The sequence below is a fragment of the Haliotis rufescens genome, unplaced genomic scaffold, assembly GCF_023055435.1.
Source record: "Haliotis rufescens isolate VD_foot unplaced genomic scaffold, xgHalRufe1.0.p SCAF_1, whole genome shotgun sequence".
NCBI classification, from domain to species: domain Eukaryota; kingdom Metazoa; phylum Mollusca; class Gastropoda; order Lepetellida; family Haliotidae; genus Haliotis; species Haliotis rufescens.
The window spans coordinates 3915056-3932737 of record NW_025963779.1 but is presented as its reverse complement, the minus strand read 5'-3'; the positions used below and the strand labels follow the sequence as shown (position 1 = coordinate 3932737).

General features: G+C 41.1%; 2 protein-coding genes across 4 annotated transcripts in view; both read right to left on the bottom strand.

Annotated features, from left to right (window-relative positions):
* Nucleotides 1-649: 649 nt before the first annotated feature.
* Nucleotides 650-3660, bottom strand: LOC125372577 (proline-rich protein 36-like). The gene is made up of 2 exons (XM_048383002.1): nt 3599-3660; nt 650-2807 (listed from the first exon to the last, which is right to left on the bottom strand). Exons 1-2 carry the CDS (start codon nt 3658-3660, stop codon nt 650-652), a joined length of 2220 nt encoding a protein of 739 aa, XP_048238959.1.
* Nucleotides 3661-4869: 1209 nt separating this feature from the next.
* LOC124146987 (ADAMTS-like protein 4) overlaps nt 4870-17682 on the bottom strand; it is a 285075-nt gene continuing 272262 nt past the window's right edge. For all 3 annotated transcript variants that reach the window (XM_048396889.1, XM_048396907.1, XM_048396924.1), the window contains 3 exons: nt 16260-16455; nt 13538-15062; nt 4870-9977 (listed from right to left, as the gene is read on the bottom strand). In XM_048396889.1, the coding sequence (XP_048252846.1) occupies nt 14932-15062; nt 16260-16455 (327 nt within the window). In that variant the 3' untranslated portion in view covers nt 4870-9977; nt 13538-14931. The remainder of the gene's footprint in view (nt 9978-13537; nt 15063-16259; nt 16456-17682) is intronic.

The following is a 17682-nucleotide window of genomic DNA, read 5'->3' as shown; positions in this document are numbered from 1 at the left end:
CAATTGCATACGTCATGGCTTGGTTGGTTACGATGCAATTTGGGAACTAGTTGTGTAATTGACAGTGAAGAGGACGTCTGTTAAAAATCTGAAAATTTTAGTTAGTGTGACTGAAGCCAAAATACAGGATTTATGGCAAAGTTGTAATAGGGGTAGTAAGTTTCGTAAGAATTATGAATTTTCCTACCTCACACAAATCTGGCTTTGCGTTTCTTTTTTTTGAAGAGTATAGTATTGTCAGTTTCAGCAGTCGCAAGAGGGTCAGACGAAAGACAGAGAAAGACGAGATGTAATTGAAGAAGATGGGAAGAAAGTAAGAGATGGGGAAAGGAGGCTATGGAAATGAGGGAGACGGGAGGAAGGAGGAGATGGGAGGAAGGGGGGAACGGGAGGAAGGGGGAGACGGAAGGAAGGAGGAGAGAGGAGGAAGGGGGAGACGGGAGGAAGGAGGAGAGAGGGGGAAGGAGGAGGGGAAAGAGAGGAGATGGAGCAAGTGTGGAGGAAGGGGGTTCATGAGGAAAGAGATGGGAAGACGGAGGAGATGAAGAGGAAGGATGAAGGGGAAAGGAGGAGAGAGGAGGAAGGAGGAGACGGGGGGAAGAGGCGATGGGGAAGGAGAGGAGATGGAGCAAGTGTGGAGGAAGGGGGTTCATGAGGAAAGAGATGGGAAGACGGAGATGTAGAGGAAGAGGAAAGGAAAAGATGAAAAGGAAGGAGACAGGTGGAAGAGGTGATGGTGAAGAGAGGAGACAGGTGGAAGAGGTGATGGGGAAGAGAGGAGACAGGTGGAAGAGGTGATGGGGAAGAGAGGAGACAGGTGGAAGAGGTGATGGGGAAGAGAGGAGACGGGAGGAAGAGGTGATGGGGAAGAGAGGAGACAGGTGGAAGAGGCGATGGGGAAGAGAGGAGACAGGTGGAAGAGGTGATGGGAAGAGAGGAGGAAGAGGTGATGGGGAAGAGAGGAGGAAGAGGTGATGGGGAAGAGAGGAGACAGGTGGAAGAGGTGATGGGGAAGAGAGGAGACAGGTGGAAGAGGTGATGGGGAGGAGAGGAGACAGGTGGAAGAGGTGATGGGGAAGAGAGGAGACAGGTGGAAGAGGTGATGGGGAAGAGAGGAGACAGGTGGAAGAGGTGATGGGGAAGAGAGGAGACGGGAGGAAGAGGTGATGGGGAAGAGAGGAGACGGGAGGAAGAGGTGATGGGGAAGAGAGGAGACAGGTGGAAGAGGTGATGGGGAAGAGAGGAGACAGGTGGAAGAGGTGATGGGGAAGAGAGGAGACAGGAGGAAGAGGTGATGGGGAAGAGAGGAGACAGGTGGAAGAGGTGATCGGGAAGAGAGGAGGAAGAGGTGATGGGGAAGAGGGGAGGAAGAGGTGATGGGGAAGAGAGGAGACAGGTGGAAAGGTGATGGGGAAGAGAGGTGACGGGAGGAAGAGGTGATGGGGAAGAGAGGTGGAAGAGGTGATGGGGAAGAGAGGAGACAGGTGGAAGAGGTGATGGGGAAGAGAGGAGACGGGAGGAAGAGGTGATGGGGAAGAGAGGAGACAGGTGGAAGAGGTGATTGGGAAGAGAGGAGACAGGTGGAAGAGGTGATGGGGAAGAGAGGAGACAGGTGGAAGAGGTGATGGGGAAGAGAGGATACAGGTGGAAGAGGTGATGGGGAAGAGAGGAGACAGGTGGAAGAGGTGATTGGGAAGAGAGGAGACAGGTGGAAGAGGTGATGGGGAAGAGAGGAGACGGGAGGAAGAGGTGATGGGGAAGAGAGGAGACGGGAGGAAGAGGTGATGGGGAAGAGAGGAGACAGGTGGAAGAGGTGATGGGGAAGAGAGGAGACAGGTGGAAGAGGTGATCGGGAAGAGAGGAGGAAGAGGTGATGGGGAAGAGAGGAGGAAGAGGTGATGGGGAAGAGGGGAGGAAGAGGTGATGGGGAAGAGAGGAGACAGGTGGAAAGGTGATGGGGAAGAGAGGTGACGGGAGGAAGAGGTGATGGGGAAGAGAGGTGGAAGAGGTGATGGGGAAGAGAGGAGACAGGTGGAAGAGGTGATGGGGAAGAGAGGAGACGGGAGGAAGAGGTGATGGGGAAGAGAGGTGGAAGAGGTGATGGGGAAGAGAGGAGACAGGTGGAAGAGGTGATCGGGAAGAGAGGAGGAAGAGGTGAAGGGGAAGAGGGGAGGAAGAGGTGATGGGGAAGAGAGGAGACAGGTGGAAAGGTGATGGGGAAGAGAGGTGACGGGAGGAGGAGGTGATGGGGAAGAGAGGTGGAAGAGGTGATGGGGAAGAGAGGAGACAGGTGGAAGAGGTGATGGGGAAGAGAGGAGACAGGAGGAAGAGGTGATGGGGAAGAGAGGAGACAGGTGGAAGAGGTGATCGGGAAGAGAGGAGGAAGAGGTGATGGGGAAGAGAGGAGGAAGAGGTGATGGGGAAGAGGGGAGGAAGAGGTGATGGGGAAGAGAGGAGACAGGTGGAAAGGTGATGGGGAAGAGAGGTGACGGGAGGAAGAGGTGATGGGGAAGAGAGGTGGAAGAGGTGATGGGGAAGAGAGGAGACAGGTGGAAGAGGTGATGGGAAGAGAGGAGACGGGAGGAAGAGGTGATGGGGAAGAGAGGTGGAAGAGGTGATGGGGAAGAGAGGAGACAGGTGGAAGAGGTGATGGGGAAGAGAGGAGACAGGTGGAAGAGGTGATGGGGAAGAGAGGAGACGGGTGGAAGAGGTGATGGGGAAGAGAGGAGACGGGAGGAAGAGGCGATGGGGAGGAGAGGAGATGGGAGGAAGAGGCGATGGAGGGGAAGGTTTTCGACGTCTTTTTTCTTTTATTGTGATAAGTGGATCCATAAAGTTTCTCTTCTTTTAAGGGATGGTTAGTTATTTCAACTGACAGTTTGAAACTGATTTTCAGTTTAATATAGTTTTGAACTGGGATCACCTGGCCAACTGTAGGATTACTATCAACTGCCTAAACCTAAAAAAGGGAACCAAGATTTCTGTAAGGAGGCATTACACATGGAAACAGACTGCTGAGATAAACAATCATCCACCACTGATTTGTCTGGCAGGCGCAATGACTCTACATGCTGCTCTGATGTATGGTGGTTGAAGACATGACACTTGACTGTTGATAAGTAAACTAGGTTCAGACCAGTTACTGTCCAGACCGGGTTTCAGGTGAGTCATTGGGCAATGGTATAGATATGACAGTGTTGTATCTAACGTACCTATCTGCTGTGGACTTATGTAAGGATGTGGGCAACAGATCTGACGAAGTCAGTTAGAAGTCGTTGTCAAGCACTTTGACAAACTATGGTGTAAGGGAGACTACTCTTGTCAGCCGCTCTCAAAAGGCCACAGGCTGAAATGCTAGCCACTGGTTGGCTGATTGCAAGAATGGGAGGATTTGAGAGTCTTGCGAGCAGCCAGACACAAGTCATTTTTGTCGAGGTGCATCCAAAACATTATGCCAGATGTCAAGTTTGTCCACATCTTCCCAAGGCAAGAGCGTCTACTTAGAAACTAGGCTTTGATATCGGCTAGTGGACACGCTTGCCTCGGAAGATGGGTTATCTACTCCACAATAGCTTGGCAACTATTCCTTCCTACCAACAGATCGCCTAGTACATGGCACATGAGTTCTTCTAGTGTAGTTTTGGAGTCGGGCATTCCCATTGTTCACCTGGCATTAAGTCCTACACCTAGAAGGGTGTAGCCACTCCACAGTACTTAAGGGAGTCTTGGGAAACTGGAATTTGGTGAAATGCGAGGGTCAAGTCTGTGGTGATTCCACGAGACAATCAGTCGCAATGTGGAATCAACGTCAGGCATGAGGGAGGGTTGAGGTTTGCTGTAACGAGATCGGCAAATGCTGCGACTTGACGACAACGGTCAGGATCCATATTGACTACTGCTTCACAAGGATTTGGTTGGTTGGTTGGTTTGTTGTTTAATGCCGCACTCTGCAATATTCCAGCTATATGACGGCGGTCTGTAAATAATTGAGTCTGGACCAGACAATCCAGTGATTGACATCATGAGCATCGATCCACGCAATTGGGATCGATGACATGCATCCACCAAGTCAGCAAGCCTGACCACCAGATCCCATTAGTTGCCTTTTACAGCAAACATGGGTTGCTGAATACCTATTCTACCCAGGTCTTCACGGGTCGCTTCACAAGGACATGAAGCACCATTGTATCCCTGAACTTACGGTAAATAACAACATAATACTGTCTTTGCGATAATATCAGAACTAGATGTCTGACTGTCACTTGGGAGTGGTTTATTCGTGTTTCTGCAGGGTTTGACAGAGAGGTAGAGTCGATTGGCACAAACTCCTCTGTCAAAGTAACGTCAATGTACTCCCCTGGCCAACTTGTAGCATCCATATATATAGATAAGTAGGTATGAGTGAGTGAGTGAGTATTTTTTTATACTGCTTTTAACTATATTCCAGCAATATCACGGCGGGTTACACCAGAAATGGGCTTCACACATTGTACTCATTTCGGGGATCGAACCCGGGTCTTCGGCGTGATGAGTGAACACTTTAAAAACTAGGCTACCCGACGGCCCTAGTAAGTATGAGAGTGTGCATGAGCAATGAGTCGTATCCTGGGGTATCGTCCTAATGTTGGTGGAAAGCAGTGATGCAGCTTGCAGATGTTTACCTCAGTGTGGTGTCCTATGGTAATGGCGCTGACAACAAGAATTAGGCTGAATCTGGGATTCAGTTATGGGATCCTGGACACCAAGGGCCCACAACTCTGCACGGCGAATTTCAAGTCTTTGCTGCCTGGGCCACCCATGTCCCCTATATTGTGTAAGACTTATTCCATCCATTGTACATGCACTGAATAAAAAAAGCCAGCCTGAAGGTATAATTAGCAAAGCTTTATTAGCTTACATCATAATTACACAGAGGCACCTGCTGACAACATACACATGAATATTTATACCATATACCCTAACTCACAGACACACATCTACATCACACAACACATTTCTCACCACTGAATCAGTACTGTAGGTTCTTCAAATATATAAACATTTTCATGAAACACTACTGGAAAAACATGATACTGAGAGAAAGATAAAATAATAACAGCAAAACTGTGGTAGGTAATTGAAAATTTTAAGTGCACATTTTGAAATCTTAACTACCAGTAATATGAATACAAAACAAATTTCATAAAAAAATTAAATATTCCTTCCTTATGATAAATTCACTCTGGCATTCTTCATCACACTTGTCAAGTATTTACTTAATATTTATCTACTCTGCTGACTGAAAGATCATGTCACTGATCAAGAAAGAAAACAAGCCTCTCTCTTGATGTAAGGGAGGTAACTCTTCCAGTCTTATACCCATGGTGGGCCAGTTAAATTGTAAGATCCTAACAGCATTTTTGTCATTCCCTACTTTTGATTTATGAGGTCTACTTGACAACACAGTGATCTGCACAAAACAATTTACATACAGCTCTACATATCTAAAGTTTCTTAATTCTGTTCGAGTCGCACCAGATTCACTCTACCCCCTTAATCAAGAAGCTGATACAAACACAACTACGTATACATTACATTGATATTCTTCAAGTAAAACATTTTTACAATGCTGAAAAGACTGATACAAAAAATATTTTGTTTCTTAGTATAGAGACAATCTGTAAGAATTCACAGTCTCAATATCAAACAATTCTAATATTTTCTGTAAAAAAATATTTTCAGCAATAAGTACAATATTTAATCAAGATACACTATTTCACTGAATATTTCATTCTAACAAATAGACAGTGGTATAACTTGTGAAGATACATAAAATATATAGTTTACAAAGTGTACATGTATGTATTTCTTGTAACATGCAATATTTGATGATTTAGCACCTTTCGAATTATACTTGAGAACTGAGAGTCACTGAACATTTTAAGTACAAGATCCTGTAGACAGTGTATAAACTCTTTCCCTTCTGTATTAAGTAAGGCCAAAGCTATCATTAATGACCAATGTAGAAAATAATACACTGGCACTTTGGTAAGCAAAAATGGAAGCAGTCCCATTGCTTCCTTTTCCTGAATTCCTCAAAACTTTGTTCTTCAAATTGACTTTATGTAGTAACTCAAACACATATGACCCTCCCTGAATATGTATAAAATATCAGCACTCAAGCCATTTGAAAATCGGCCAAACAGGTCTGATGGGTTCAGTTCAATTCAGGGCCCCACTCCACAAAGTGATCGTAACTCTCATATGTTAACATAGACTTGTCAAACGGGGCCTAGATTGATTAGTAATCATAGCAGATTCATCGAAATCATTCAACCCATTCTGTGTGTAAGTTCAAAGTTAGAAAGTATATCCATCTCGTAATGACTGATTGCCCTAATGATGCACCAATTACAACATCTAGACTTCATCTGGGGGACTAGACCATGGAAATGGGTCTGCAGTCGATATTTAACACTTGATTCAAATCAATGTTCATTTGCACCTCAACCGTCATTGTGAGAAAGTACATTAGGTAAAGCAATCCTATTCTTCCTGACCAGTTTCGTTCCGTAAACATTCCCAAGTTTTTGCTTAATGACTTTAGAACCTCCGGTGTGTATGCGAGAGTGACTGGGTTGATCGACATTGTAACCGGCGAGAACCACGTGCGCTCGACCCTGAAATCAATCCATGAACCTGAACCAGACTGATGGATGTTTCTAGCTGCATGTATCCATGTTTCATCAGGAGTTAATAAACGTTTACAAGATGACAGATTTTATTTGAATTACCACTGGAGGCTCCATCCTCTGCAACCGTCATTAGGATATTTTAAAGTCTTATTGACAAAAAGCATTGACCTTGATCTTCTGAAGCCAGATTCGTGAGTGACAGTTAACATTGACAATAAAATTGATATTGAAGGTATTTCCAAAAATAAAATGAAAAGATTAAGTTATCAAGTTGTAATTTCATGGTTTATCAAAGTATGATAAATAAACTAAAAAAACAAATAACAGCTAATTTAAATCGTTGAATTGTAATGGAGTACATGCATTTCCAACATGTGTAGTGAGATCCATGAAACACAGATGCAAGGGCCACCGACTGATTCGGCCATACACATCAAGCGGTTCCTGTTTCACAGGGGGCTTAATTATTTGAAAAATGGCTTTCACTCTGTTATGTTTTGTCCCTGGACACCTAACCCTAAACAAATTTATTTCTTTTAAACTGACATTGTTCAAAGACACTTTTTATAACTTCCACCATTCATGACATGATTAAAAATGTTTGGCTTAGAAACATCTAAAACATCGGCAGAAGAACTAACTGCAAATGTCAAGCTGGCTTCAGTGTTCAGGAAGTCCCAATAAGCTTAAGTTGACATGATATTTTGAAACATTGTCAGAGGGCATCATTGTTTGTGTAGAACTTTCTTCATGAGATAAGGAACCTATTGTCAACAGATGTAAGAGCAAGTTTCTAACATGGGCAGAGACTTTCAGAAACTACTTGGAATGGTTAAGGTACTCTTTTACTACTCTGCCATTTTGATTAATTGCCATTTATTGGAAACAATCTCAGAAAAAACCCATCCATCATCTGCTAAAATGACAAGGCTCAATATACAATAAGCTTCATCCAACATCATTTGATACCCCGGCCATAAGAATTCAAATTAATTTGATTGAATGCTTTAATGAGGAAACACGCTGGAGCATGTAAAGGCTATACCACAATGATGATTGTCGTCAATAAGTCAAGAAGAGAAAAGGATTTCATGTTTCTTCATGCCCATGTTTTTCCGATGTGTAAATATATCTTGTACAGCAAACACAGAAGGAAAACATAACTAACTGCCTAGTGACGCAACAACATGTATGCACAACAGCTGGAGTCAGCAATGACGTCCTACTGTATCTCCCTGCTACTGCTATTAATATGCATTGTATGGTTTACGAAAAAACAACATAAACCCGATAAAAAGTGAGAATTGTTTTGAATATTTCAAATTCTGTCAATCCTGTAGTCCTGTCGTCAACAAGTGGCTGCATATACTTCTCAAAAGAAGTTAAAGAACACCAGGTTTGTTCATGTTGCTATAGTTAATCTTTCATGGCCTGACAGAGTAACTTTAGTCATATGAAAGAATCGGGTGTTCTTTAACTTCTTTTGAGTAGTATAATGAAGTCATCAACACACCAATACATGAAGTAGTATTGTTGAAAACCATTTGTCTCACAAGAAAGAGAACTGTCTGCGATGGTGAACACAGAAGCATTATGATCATTAAAAGCAAAATACTTCTTTAAAACACAAATATTTGAATATTAAGTTAATTAAAGCGAATAAAAATTCAAATTTCAAAGCAAAGAGATGAGACTCCTTCATGGCACACATTGGTTTGCTGAAGGAATAGTCCTCCTTTTCATTGCTGTATTATAGGAACAATAGACGTCATTGTTAATAATTCTAAGAATACTACCTCTATTACATCATTGCCATAATTCCTGTATTTTGGCTGCTATCACTATTGTCACGACAACTAGTTGTGTGTAGATGACAGTGAATAAAAACTTCTGTTAAAACTTCTGAAGACTAGTTTTGTGTGTTTGCAGCCTCAATACAGGACTTATGGCAGTGATGTAATTGAGGTAGAGGATTTGGAGGAATTCTGTTTTTTGCCTCATTACACTACAAACTGGACCGTTGTGAAGAGATCTTGGCTTGTAGATTGAATGATAAGGCACTAACTACCCGTATCAGTGAAAACATATTTCAAACATCTATAGTTACAGTTTTAACAGAGATACATACTTCATCTGCTACAGAATAATAAAGAAATACCAGGCTGGAATAAGAACCATCATGTTTCAATCTTATCAAAATCAGAACTTTGAAAGACCTGATCTTGATGAGTCTGTTTCGTTTTTGTGCAAATACAAACACTAAGGGACATAACTCTCAGTGTGGCTTCAGACAGCAGGTCAGTTTCAGGCGTTGTGTTTCAGTATGGACAGCACACTGCTGGCACTGATCACATGGTTATGCAAAAAGACATTCAATGTGATAAAACATGGACTTTGAACACTGATGAATGCCGCAACATATAGTCAAGACAGCATATTTGTGATGGAACTTCCAGTCCCATACGTTTCTGCTATAAAATATCCGACCTTAAAGCTGGAGGATCGTGTGTATCATGCTGACTTGTATGACCATCCCTCAGACCACATGACTTTCTTGGAGGTACGTCTTTGTCTTGTTCACTGAGGAAACTGTCCAGTGTACATCGTTTACTCAGAGTATCATTTTTCACACCTGAATTCCAAACACTACTCAATACAAATCTAGAAGGGAATGGAGAAAGGGTGCGATTTGAAGATAAATTAGTCAAACAATATTGAAATAATAAAATATATAGAGGATATTTTTTACATACGCCATTATTTAAAAAAAAGAAATGCGTACCAAATACAATTTCGTTTGTGCCTCTGTGTACCTCAATGCTGAGACCCGAATACCCTCTTATTAGACGCCGAATCCAAGAGAGGGTTGGCAGCCTCACAATTCACTTTACTGGAGTGAATGTGGTCTCACACTGCTTTGAACAGTATTCCTGTTTAATAATGTGGGAGGAAAGCAGGTCTTCAGACTTTTACCACTCATGAAACCCATGAGCAAAAGTATGATGCAGACAAATCAAGAATTACAATCAGGGGAAATCTGGGATTCAAACCCACAATTGTAGGATTTACACAAGCCTATGGGATGTAACTCTGCATAGCAAATTGCATCACCTTGCAGACTTGGCCACCCCTACACCCAGACTTTGTTATGAACTCAGCTCCAACTGGAAGGTTTACATCAAAGAAACTGAATGATGACAAATCATAAACAGATGACATTGCCCTTGGAGAAGTCTCTGAATCATGAAGTGTTGAGTCTGCTTCTTTACTCTCAAAGGCTGGGCTGATGAGGTCCAGGTCAGGCTGTAATGAAATGATAAAATTAAAATGAAATATTCTTGATTAATCTGCAGATTTATGTACTTATTCCTTCTGAATTCTTAAACATATATTACCTCAGGCAAATACATTTGATAGTCTGCTCTGACATGCAATATGCCCTGAATATACCTATCACAAGTACAAATTCTGGTGTCAAACGCTGTACACCTACCTAATATTGTACTTGTGATAGGTATATTCAGGGCATATTGCATGTCAGAGCAGACTATCAAATGTATTTGCCTGAGGTAATATATGTTTAAGAATTCAGAAGGAATAAGTACATAAATCTGCAGATTAATCAAGAATATTAGGTGTACAGCGTTTGACACCAGAATTTGTCAGTTGTCCAGTTTTAAAGGATGAGCAGAGAGAAACTGTTCCTGTAGTGTCTCTAGTGGTTCTGACCTGTAGGTGTCCTTCATCATTAATAAAGAAGTAAAACAAGATACATGAAGGGTTGTTTAATTTGCGGACAGTCCTTTGATTTTATGCAAGTATCTGTTTTCAATAAGGAAAACAATTAACAGTGCCCACAAAATATCACTAGACCTCTGGATCACCACTCTGTTCATTCAACTGGCCCCTGAGTTATCTTCAAACACTGTTCTACCTGTGTTATGATAACTAGTTGATAACTATGATTGGGCAAGAAGTATTGAATGCTGTTCATCCATTGGCTGAGCCATGTTTTAGCAACAGTGTGTTTATTGTACAGGGTACTTGCCGAAGTAATAATAGGGGCAACAACCAAGAGAACATTTCAATAATCAACATATAACATTTACATCACACGACCATTCATACTCCACATTTACATCACAAGATCATTCATACTCCACATTTACATCACACGACCATTCATACTCCACATTTACATCACAAGATCATTCATACTCCACATTTACATCACACAACAATTCATACTCCACATTTGCATCACAAGATCATTCATACTCCATATTTACGACACACGACCATTCATACTCCACATTTACATCACACAACAATTCATACTCCACATTTGCATCACAAGATCATTCATACTCCATATTTACATCACACGACAATTCATGCCCCACATTTACATCACAAGACCATTCATGCCCCACATTTACATCACAAGATCATTCATACTCCATATTTACATCACAAGATCATTCATACTCCATATTTACATCACACGACCATTCATACTCCACATTTACATCACAAGATCATTCATACTCCATATTTACATCACACGACCATTCATACTCCACATTTACATCACAAGATCATTCATACTCCATATTTACATCACACGACAATTCATGCCCCACATTTACATCACAAGATCATTCATACTCCACATTTACATCACACGACAATTCATACTCCACATTTACATCACAAGATCATTCATACTCCACATTTACATCACAAGATCATTCATACTCCACATTTACATCACAAGACAATTCATACTCCACATTTACATCACAAGATCATTCATACTCCACATTTACATCACACGACCATTCATACTCCACATTTACATCACAAGATCATTCATACTCCACATTTACATCACACAACAATTCATACTCCACATTTGCATCACAAGATCATTCATACTCCATATTTACGACACACGACCATTCATACTCCACATTTACATCACACAACAATTCATACTCCACATTTGCATCACAAGATCATTCATACTCCATATTTACATCACACGACAATTCATGCCCCACATTTACATCACAAGACCATTCATGCCCCACATTTACATCACAAGATCATTCATACTCCATATTTACATCACACGACCATTCATACTCCACATTTACATCACAAGATCATTCATACTCCATATTTACATCACACGACCATTCATACTCCACATTTACATCACAAGATCATTCATACTCCATATTTACATCACACGACAATTCATGCCCCACATTTACATCACAAGATCATTCATACTCCACATTTACATCACAAGATAATTCATGCCCAACATTTACATCACAAGACCATTCATGCCCCACATTTACATCACAAGATAATTCATGCCCAACATTTACATCACAAGACAATTCATGCCCCACATTTACATCACAAGACCATTCATGCCCCACATTTACATCACAAGATAATTCATGCCCAACATTTACATCACACGACCATACATACTCCACATTTACATCACAAGATCATTCATACTCCACATTTACATCACAAGATCATTCATACTCCACATTTACATCACACGACAATTCATACTCCACATTTACATCACAAGATAATTCATGCCCCACATTTACATCACAAGATCATTCATACTCCACATTTACATCACACGACAATTCATACTCCACATTTACATCACAAGATCATTCATACTCCACATTTACATCACAAGACAGTTCATGCCCCACATTTACATCACAAGATCATTCATACTCCACATTTACATCACAAGATCATTCATACTCCACATTTACATCACAAGATCATTCATACTCCACATTTACATCACAAGACAATTCATGCTCCACATTTACATCACAAGACAATTCATGCCCAACATTTACATCACAAGGCCATTCATGCCCCACATTTACATCACAAGATAATTCATGCCCAACATTTACATCACAAGACCATTCATGCCCCACATTTACATCACAAGATAATTCATGCCCAACATTTACATCACAAGACAATTCATGCCCCACATTTACATCACAAGACCATTCATGCCCCACATTTACATCACAAGATAATTCATGCCCAACATTTACATCACACGACCATACATACTCCACATTTACATCACAAGATCATTCATACTCCACATTTACATCACAAGATCATTCATACTCCACATTTACATCACACGACAATTCATACTCCACATTTACATCACAAGACAATTCATACTCCACATTTATATCACAAGATCATTCATACTCCACATTTACATCACAAGATAATTCATACTCCACATTTACATCACAAGATCATTCATGCCCCACATTTACATCACAAGACAATTCATACTCCACATTTACATCACAAGATCATTCATACTCCACATTTACATCACAAGATAATTCATACTCCACATTTACATCACACGACCATTCATACTCCACATTTACATCACAAGATAATTCATACTCCACATATACATCACAAGATAATTCATGCCCCACATTTACATCACAAGACAATTCATACTCCACATTTATATCACAAGATCATTCATACTCCACATTTACATCACAAGATAATTCATGCCCCACATTTACATCACAAGATAATTCATACTCCACATTTACATCACAAGACAATTCATGCTCCACATTTACATCACAAGACAATTTATACTCCACATTTACATCACAAGACAATTCATACTCCACATTTACATCACAAGACAATTCATACTCCACATTTACATCACAAGACAATTCATGCTCCACATTTACATCACAAGACAATTCATGCTCCTCATTTACATCAAAAGACCTTGCAAAAATTACCGTATCTAGTGTGGACATCCTACGGCTTCATGGATCCATTAATACAGCTGTATATATACACATGGCCCTGGCTTCCAGGCAGATCCTCCTTTTGTCAGCACCACAAGTTGGCCATCAAGGACACATGGAGGAAACACAGCACATCACGTCCCACTCACAAACTAGCTGTCTTATACTGAGATGTCCCAGCCATGAACATTAGCCTGGAGAGGATAATTATATGTGAAACAGGGTGAAACCTAAAAACAGTCAGCCTTGATTAAGTTGACTTTATTATTTTCTGGCCAAATTGTAAACTCACATATAGTTTTGAATTTACAAACAATAGAAATTCATTGTAAGTAAAATTTCAAGATAGACAGATGAAGTAGCCTTCCGCTGAAGGCTTTTTTGCTTCACAATGACTACATGGACTATTCCATTCACAAGCAGGGAGTATAGATTCTGCCAAGATGGACAGTTCCATTCACAGACGTATGATTGTTTCATGCTCAGAAACAGCAATGTGGCGTGTTACGTTCACAGAAACAGCAGACTCTTCCAACGTAGTGTGTTCTATGCACTGAAACAGTAGGCTCTTCAATGTCCCGTGTTCCATTTTAAAAAACAACAGACACTTCAATGTTCCCTTCACAGAAACAACAGACTCTTCAATGTTCCATTCACAGAAACAACAGACTCTTCAATGTTCCCTTCACAGAAACAACAGACTCTTCAGTGTCATGTGTTCCATTCAGAGTTGCTTCAATGCTGACGGTTCCATTCCAAGAAGGGGTATGTGGTTTATAGATCATAACAAGTTTCAGACAAAGTATTTCTGGCATAATAGGAAGGTTCTATTACTGAAATATAGTATTTTCTTCATAATGGAATCTTCCAGTATGAGGCACATCCCATCTTCGCTAATACAGGGACACAAATGTACAAATAAATGCTTATGTATCAGAGTTTAAATACAAAATACAAACATATTTTTCATTCATATTTTCATTTGTATATAGTCTAGCATCAACCTCTTTATAAGTAGTTGCTAGTTGATTTGTCGTTCAGTGTAAAAGTAACTGTTGCTAATTGATACGTCTTCCATTTCCCGCTAAAAACCTGGAGCTGTCTCACAGCACAGTCACGTGTTGCCATGGTAACATACTCCTAACTCATGACTGAGATGTATGGTCATCCACTCATCCACAAAGACGATATTCACTTCTTGTGAACTGCATCAAATTATTCCATTTTATGGCAGTTTCAGTTGGACCAGATTTTATAAATCTAGCAACTGGACAATATTCAGGAGAAGAAATAATTATCACAAACTTCTTCTGCTGTATCATTTTGTACACCTGACAGTTTAGTCCCAGAGAACAGGTACTGGACATGGTCTGATGTTCCTCTGACTAGTGGTGTTTCCCAGACACGTAGTCATGACACGACTTGCAACACATCTGTTTGTAGAAAGGGTATTTGCATAGTCGTGACTGCTTCACGTAGAGACATCGGATTGTGTCGTGGTCTTGGCAGTCACCAGCTGAAAGTAACAAAATAGGAAATGATGCTTTCATGTAATCAGCTGTCTTGATATTGAAAGAACATTCAATGTGTTATTATCATAAAGCAGCCATAAAACATAAACTGACTGGATAAAGAGGGCGATTGTCATCTGTGGGAGTACATAGCTACAGACCCATGAAAATCTGGGGTAGAATAGGCCTCCAGCAACCCATTCTTTATGTAATAGGCGACTATGCTTGTCGTAAGAGGCAATTAACGGGATTGGGTGGTCAGGCTCGCTGACTTGGTTGATGCATGTCATCGTATTCCAATTGCATGGATTGATGCTCATGATGTCAATCACTGGATTGTCTGGTTCAGACTCGATTATTTACAGACCACAATCATATAGCTGGAATACTGCTGAGTGCGGCGTTAAACAACAAATAAACAAACAAACAACAAAGCTTCTACATGATCTCTGTGGGACTACTTAGCTACATGTCCTCAAACAGAGTCTTTTGTAGCTATTGTGAATCAAGTGTGAGCTTGTATGACAGCAATATCCATCACAGGACATAAGAATGGGGTACGCAGGTCATGACAAGCAAATCATTTTACTTCTGGGGTGCACTGTTTCTAGATAGTGTGTAGTAGCAGGAGCAGCAGCAGCAGTACTTGGATTAAGTGTGAACTAGACCAAAAGGAGACCTATCTGCATCCATAGTGCTTGTATGAGTTACTTCCCCTGATTCTCCAGAATCAGGAGGTACACAAATAAGCCAGAGTCACAGAAGTATGTCCTATGCAGTGTGAGGGTCAATCCACTTTAATGCAGGGGTGTGTAAACACTACATACGCCCATCAAGACTGGAATCATGTAATGTGTGACCAGGCTGGTTGTGCTCATGCTATCAACCACTTGTTTTTCTATCCCAGACTTGATTACACATAGGCTTCTGGATGTTATATTGAGTCTAAAAAAACCCAGTTCACTCAATCACACCTATTCCAATTCCAAACAATCAAAACTCTATTTTCACATCCCACTTTTCCCCTACAGAGATTCAGATTCCAGCAATATCACATCAGGGGACACTAAAAATGGGCTTCACACATTGTACCCATAAGTGGAACCAAACCCTGGCCTGGTGTGACAAGCGAATGCTTCAACCACAAGGCTACCCCACCTCCCCGTACAGAATGAACATGTGTCAATGTGTCAGCCCCTCACCGCCTCCTGCATCCTTCTGAATGTGTATGTTGGCCGAGGTGATGGCCGAGGGTTTCTGAGCTCTACAGGAGTGCTTGTTGCAGGCTTGTCTCTCGTTGGGTCGTAGGGACCCCGGACACTCTGGGCTGGACTGGAGGTTGTCGTCCAGGCACTTGACCTCTCGGGTCTTCACCCCGGTACCACAGCTGGCTGAACACTGTAACACAGGGACGATAAGAGTTAACACTGTAACACAGGGACGATTAGAGTTAACACTGTAACACAGGGACGATTAGAGTTAACACTGTAACACAGGGATGATTGTAGTTAACATTGTAACACAGGGACGATTAGAGTTAACACTGTAACACAGGGATGATTAGAGTTAACACTGTAACACAGGGACGATTAGAGTTAACAGTGTAACACAGGGACGATTAGAGTTAACATTTTCACACACGGACGATTAGAGTTAACACTGTAACACAGGGACGATTAGAGTTAACACTGTAACACAGGGACGATTAGAGTTAACATTTTAACACAGGGACGATTAGAGTTAACACCGTAACACAGGGACGATTAGAGTTAACACTGTAACACAGGGACGATTAGAGTTAACACTGTAACACAGGGACGATTAGAGTTAACACTGTAACACAGGGATGATTAGAGTTAACATTGTAACACAGGGACGATTAGAGTTAACACTGTAACACAGGGACGATTGTAGTTAACATTGTAATACAGGGACAATTAGAGTTAACACTGTAACACAGAGATGATTAGAGTTAACATTGTAACACAGGGACGATTTTAGTTGACATTGTAACACAGATATGATTAGAGTAAACATTGTAATACAGGGACGATAAGGTTTAACGTTGTAATACAGGGACGATTAGGGTTAACGTTGTAATACAGGGGCGATTAGGGTAAACATTGTAATACAGGGACGATTAGGGTTAACATTGTAATACAGGGACGATTAGGGTTAACATTGTAATACAGGGACGATTAGGGTTAACATTGTAATACAGGGACGATTAGGGTTAACATTGTAATACAGGGACGATTAGAGTTAACGTTGTAATACAGGGACGATTAGGGTTAACATTGTAATACAGGGACAATTAGGGTTAACATTGTAATACAGGGACGATTAGAGTTAATATTGTGCCACAGGGACGATTAGAGTTTAACATTGTAATACAGGGACGATTAGGTTTAACACTGTAATACAGGGACGATTAGGGTTAACATTGTAATACAGGGAAGATTAGGGTTAACATTGTAATACAGGGATGATTAGAGTTAATATTGTGCCACAGGGACGATTAGAGTTTAACATTGTAATACAGGGACGATTAGGTTTAACACTGTAATACAGGGATGATTAGGGTTAACATTGTAATACAGGGATGATTAGGGTTAACATTGTAAT

Excerpts from the sequence above, each read along its gene's own strand:
- LOC125372577 (XM_048383002.1), bottom strand. The coding sequence starts at position 3,660 with ATGGGAATGCCCGACTCCAAAACTACACTAGAAGAACTCATGTGCCAT. Across the intron at positions 2,808-3,598 it reads TGCCATGTACTAGGCGATCT|AAAAAAGACGTCGAAAACCT; the intron begins GTTGGTAGGAAG and ends TCACAATAAAAG.